This window comes from Sinocyclocheilus grahami, unplaced genomic scaffold (genome assembly GCF_001515645.1).
Source record: "Sinocyclocheilus grahami isolate Dianchi unplaced genomic scaffold, SAMN03320097.WGS_v1.1 scaffold82.1, whole genome shotgun sequence".
NCBI classification, from domain to species: Eukaryota; Metazoa; Chordata; class Actinopteri; order Cypriniformes; family Cyprinidae; genus Sinocyclocheilus; species Sinocyclocheilus grahami.
Window position 1 is genome coordinate 106,150 of NW_015505261.1, and position 6,269 is coordinate 112,418.

Here is a 6,269-nt window from a genome sequence, read left to right on the forward strand (position 1 = left end):
GCACGAGGCGGTGGGCTGGAGTGAGTTGCCGGGGGGGCGGACGAACTCGCTGCCAGCCGCCTGGGCTGTGGAGGGACGGCTGCCGTCCGTGAGGGAGCAAAGGAGTCGCCGCCGTTTGCCTGAGGCTGGAGCCTGCTGCCATCCACCATGATGGGGAGGAGCAGGGAACGAGGGACTCCTGCCGGCGGCCCGAACCCGGAGGAGCCATCGCCGTCCACCAAGGGCTATCCAGTGCCGCCGCCAGGCATTGCGGAAGAGTTTACCCAGCTGGTGGAGGGCCGAGCGGCAGTGTGTCTGGGAACCGGAACAAGATAAATATATATATTTTTTTCCCCTCTCTCCCCTCTCTCATCTCTGTCTCTCCTCATCCTTCCGTCTCCTTTTCTCTCGCCTCATCTGTCTGTCCTTACCCCCAAGTACGCCGTGGCCGCTGTGATCGGCTCCCCCGGAGGGGGGAGGGGGTGAGTATAGCGCAGTCTCGTGAGTACCCCCCGGCCTGCGAGGGGCGATGGGGGTATGTGACGAGAGGGGCGGGGCCGAGAGCCGTGGGAACAGAGCGAGGCCGGTGGAGTAAATGCTAATGCACGACACCTGCGCCACTCACCGGTCTCGAGTCCCATGGAGGAGCTCCGGAAGGATACGAGGAGGAGTGACGACAGTGTTGGAGGAGAGAGGACCAGGCCTGGACTTTATTTTGTGTTTTGTGTGCGGCAGTCGTCCGCGAGGGGCTGCCACTTTACTTTCGTTTTGTGTTTGTTTATTTTATTAAATTGTTTAAATGTCCGCCGGTTCCCGCCTCCTTCTTCCCGAACTACGAACGTTGTTACAAAGACCAAGACCATGAAGCCATGGTCTCAGACTCGAGATGGACTCAAGTACTACTGTAGGTTCTTAAGTGGCGCACGAAGTTTGGATATGCGGGGTACAAATGGGATTTGAAAGCTACAAGACCAGGTTTTTCAGTAAATAATAGTTTAACCCTGTGTATTTTCCTCACACAAATCAGAGGACTTAAAATATAGTGCACTAGGTGTAAAGACCACAATTATGGCGCCTGCATGTTCTTTAGACTTTCTCTCTTTGTATTAAGTGACGTCACATGTGGCCAAGTATGGTGACCCATACTTGGAATTAGTGCTCTGCATTTAACCCATCCAAAGTGCACATACACAGCAGTGAACACACACACAGCAGTGAACACACACACGGCGCCCAGGGAGCAGTTGGGGGTTCGGTGACTTGCTCAAGGGCACCTCAGTCGTGGTATTGAAGGTGGGAGAGAGCGCTGTACATTCACTCCCCCCACCTACAATCCCTGCCGGTACGAGACTCAAACCCGCAACCTTTGGCCACGACTTCCCCCAATATGCTTACAAGTTATTAAATATGCTTACAAGTAAAATGTAATTCTTGAAAATAACTTTCAGTTTTAATTCTAAGACAAACTGTCTGCTAATCATGCAGAATTGGTATTCAGCTCACAGTCAAAGCTAATCCAGTGTCACTTTAAGATGAAATATAGATGAATATGTTGTGTCCTGATGCCAGCTATATGACCATAAATGACCTTGAGAAAGTGGCCAGACTCTCTGGGGCTGCTTATGATTCCGGACGAAAGACAAATTGATTGTCTCCGTGCTTTCAGCATTGAAATTCAGCCACTGCATATCTTTAAAGAGCTTTAAAGTCATTGCTAATGCACAGTGTCCCTGTCTTTAAAAGACTGACTTGTTGATCAGGCTCCCCCAAGAGAATGTCTCAATTGAAAAAGGTCACATGTGTATAAAATGAAGGCACTTTCTGCTCATCAGGAATACAAGCCCCGCTCTGTCCCCAAAGTAACTGGATTTGAAACTGTAAAAAAAATGCATAAATAAATTTTGGCGTCAAGGCGGCTGACAACATCAAGTGCACTTGCCGAGGAGACTTTATTCTTAGGTTATAGCCGATTTTCCCGTCTCTTAGTTTTGTGCTGTTTCATATTGTGTGTGTGTTTTGTTTGGATCAATGCTTTTTCTAAATGTCACAAGTTCACATCCTGGAAATTGCTTTTTATCTCAGAGTGCATTTGCAGCGTTATTTTTGCCCAAAGCTTTACACTTTCCTCTGAGAACAGGAGTTATCAGGAAAACTGCCGGCTCCATTAATGTGAATTAGAGGTTATCGCGTGTACCGTTCGAATCAGAAGGGTCATCTCACTGTTGCGCTGTCGTTTAATATTTTTGTCATGAAATACAAATGCAAAGTCAAAAACACACTGCCGTGCAAATAAATTGATATTGACCAGCATATTTTATGTCACAGCGGTCTTTAAAGCATCCATCATGTAACTAATGATCAGTGCTATTTTCCATTCCTGCATTTCTTGATAAGGATCTTGCATTGTGTTTTGCTATGGCCGCTTCGTTTCCCAGCATGCGGCCCATCTTTGTTAAAGCCTGTATTAGAAGTCTCCTTTATGACAGGAAAGTGTGATAAGGCTTAGCTGGTGGTTCGCTCACCTGGAGCGAGAGGGTCTTTCTTTAATTTAATGACTGCTGGGGAAAATGGACAAGATGAGATTCACATCTTTCATTTTGTCTGTCTATGTTGTTTTTGCTAACACCAAGAAATAAATACTTGTTTGAGAACCGTTTCGGACAAAAGAACCATTTTCCCTGTCAAAGAGGTTTTCTCTTAAAGGAATGTTTTTGTCTGCTTTGCGTCAAATGTTCTGCTGTTTTCCATCTAGAAATGGGTCTCTACTCAACAAATGGGGAAAAATACAAATGGTTAGAGTATTACAGTTTAACAATTGGTGTGTGAATCAAGATGATCTTAAGAAAATTTGATAAAATTGTATGAATTAAACAGTATTGCAAACTAAAGGGTAAAAAAGCAGAATATGTCTCTGGATGTTTTTAAAAAGAAATATTATTATTTGCGTCTTGGCAGATGTGGTCACTATGAACTGTCATTGTGTAAAAAGGGTATATTGCATAAGGTTTTTCATTTTTGGGTGAACTAAGAAAAAGCATTGCAATTTTTAATAATTGGTATGTGAATTAGCATGAATTATTTTATTTAATCTTTTTTCTTTTTAACCTTGGCAGATGTGGTCACTATAAACTGTCATTGTATTAAAAACACACCAAGAAAAACCAATGTGTGTATCGGCAGCATAAGATTTTTCATTTGATTGAACTGTTTCTTTAAATATCCACATAAAAGTAGCAAAAATGTAGCAATAATGATCCCGCTATGAATATTTCCACATCTCTATGCAAAGAGACTAAATCTTTAGTCATATCCAGAAGGGAAATTAAGGGACTATGTTTCTGAAACCAAGCGAATACCTAAGGGAATTGTACAATATTAAAGAATGTCTCATACTGTATGATATCTTTCTCATTTTTCTGCCTTCTACAAACAATGCTGTTTTTACCTTTATCTTTCTTTTATTCTTTGAGATACAAGCTCTTTGTCATTGTCTTACAATGATTGGCATGTTTATTCTCTCTACCTGTTTTTGTTTTTTTCTGTGCTACAATCCTGCTGGTCTGCGGCATATGTGCCAGCTTGATTACTTGAATTTGTGAAGGTACTTACAACGGCAAAGTTTGATCCTTTCTTTCCTCATGCTTGAGATAGAAATGAAAGACAACAGGATGAAAAGATTCTCTCATAATGCGCTTTTTGAGACTACAGGACCATAGAATTTCTATTCATATCACTGTCGCTGTGGCTGGTCTCAGAAAAACAGGTTTTAAGCACTTCTTGTTCTGATATGGGGTTCTACATTTAGTTTTTACATTAATAATCACCATAAATGATTAATTGGTTATTATAAGGGAACCAGTGAAAACTATTACAAACTTGATTGTCATAAAATCTAATTTACATGAGGACATCGACCACCTCTACATCTAAATTATAATTAATCTACTCAGAATGGAACCCAAACCTCAAAGTGTAGATGTTTCTTCTAAAGAACATGAGAAGTGTATAGCAGATATAGTGGTGCATAATGGGTCACAAACCAAAAACGTTTGAGAATCCCTGAGGTAAAGTGGTATTAAACATGGATGAGGCTGTTGTGAAGAGTGTTGGAGTACTATCTGCTTGTCCTCTTCTGTGACAGGGCTGCGATCTCCCCGAGCAGAGCACGGTTCATGTGGTTCTGCCCCCGTCCACCTCGAGCCAGCACTCTGAGCTGGTCCAGCAGCACAGGCCAGGCAGGGGGATGGAGAGCTTGACCCGACTCGACCTCAGTGGCTCCCGTCTGACCAGCGTGTCTGAAGGCCTGGCTGTCATTCTGGAGACAGATGCGTCCAGACAAGGGAACTCCATTGGACATTCAGGTACAGGGCGTAGGTCTTTGTTTGTATTGTTTGAGTCATTGTAGATAAAATGTTTTTTAAATCCAGTGGCAGCTGATGCTTTATAATAGTGAAGAAGCACCAATGATGCTTCTTAATGGAACAATGTGTAGCTTTTTTTTTATCATTTGGTGTCTAAATGCTACTAAAGATGAAGTAATCAACATAGGCTCATTGAAAACAATGTGCTTCTATCTACTATACAAAAAAACTATGCATACAACTCACTGCAGTTTCCAACAGAACACTAGAAAGATTATCAGTTAAAGGAGTAGTTCACTTCCAGAACAAAAATGTACAGATAATGTACTCACCCCCTTGTTATGCAAGATGTTCATGTCTTTCTTTCTTTGTTTCTTCAATCGTAAAAAATTATGTTTTTTGAGGAAAACATTTCAGGAATTATCTCCATATAGTGGACTTCTATGGTGCCCGTGAGTTTGAACTTCCAAAATGCAGTTTCAATGCAGCTTTAATCTACTATACAAAAAAACTATGCATACAACTCACTGCAGTTTCCAACAGAACACTAGAAAGATTATCAGTTAAAGGAGTAGTTCACTTCCAGAACAAAAATGTACAGATAATGTACTCACCCCCTTGTTATGCAAGATGTTCATGTCTTTCTTTCTTTGTTTCTTCAATCGTAAAAAATTATGTTTTTTGAGGAAAACATTTCAGGAATTATCTCCATATAGTGGACTTCTATGGTGCCCGTGAGTTTGAACTTCCAAAATGCAGTTTCAATGCAGCTTTAAAGGTCTCTAAACGATCCCAGCCGAAGAAGACGGGTCTTATCTAGCAAAACGATCGGTCATTTTCTAAAAAAAAAAATAAAAAATGTATATACGTTTTAACCTCAAATACTCATTTTGTACAGCTATGCAACGCACATGCGTACTCTGTGCAGTCCCGTTCGAAACAGTTAGGGTAGGTCGAAAAACTCCTATCTCATTTTCTCCTCCAACTTCAAAATCGTCCTACATCGCTGCAGAAGTACCAACCCAGTGTTTACAAAGTGAACATGCAAAGAAGGTCAAATGCCCTTTATATAAAAAAAGGTAAAACAGCGATGTAGGACGATTTAGGACGAAATTGGAGGAGAAAATGAGATGGGAGTTTTTCGACATACCCAAACTGTCATGAACCGGAATGCACACAGTCCCGTTCGAAACAGTTAGGGTAGGTCGAAAAACTCCTATCTCATTTTCTCCTCCAACTTCAAAATCGTCCTACATCGCTGCAGAAGTACCAACCCAGTGTTTACAAAGTGAACATGCAAAGAAGGTCAAATGCCCTTTATATAAAAAAAGGTAAAACAGCGATGTAGGACGATTTAGGACGATTTAGAAATTGGAGGAGAAAATAAGATGGCAGTTTTTCAACATACCCAAACTGTCATGAACCGGAATGCACAGAGTTCACGCAGAGCTAGAAAAGACGAGCATTTGAGGTTAAAAAGTTTAATTTTTTATTATCATTCTTTTTAGAAAATGACCGATCGTTTCGCTAGATAAGACCCTTCTTCGGCTGGGATCGTTTAGAGCCCTTTGAAGCTGCATTTAAACTGCATTTTGGCAGTTCAAACTCGCGGGCACCATAGAAGTCCACTATATGGAGAAAATTCCTGAAATGTTTTCCTCAAAAAACATAATTTCTTTATGACTGAAGAAAGAAAGACATGAACATCTTGGATGACAAGGGGGTGAGTACATTATCTGTAAATTTTTGTTCTGGAAGTGAACTACTACTTTAATAAAGACTTATTTTTGTACGGTTCCTTGCTCAAGACTAAGGGCCAGTTTTACTAAACGGGGCAAATTAGTGCAAGAGTGCAATTCCAAAACAGCGCCAATGAGCGTGGAAATTTCTGCGGGTTATTTACTGACAATGTGCAAATTAAAGAACACA

General features: G+C 41.4%; 1 protein-coding gene across 1 annotated transcript in view; it reads left to right on the plus strand.

Annotated features, from left to right (window-relative positions):
• Positions 1–6,269, plus strand: part of prkn (E3 ubiquitin-protein ligase parkin) — a 188,194-nt gene that overhangs the window by 80,268 nt on the left and 101,657 nt on the right. The window contains exon 3 of the mRNA XM_016273888.1: positions 4,121–4,340. Within this exon, the coding sequence (XP_016129374.1) occupies positions 4,121–4,340 (220 nt within the window). The remainder of the gene's footprint in view (positions 1–4,120; positions 4,341–6,269) is intronic.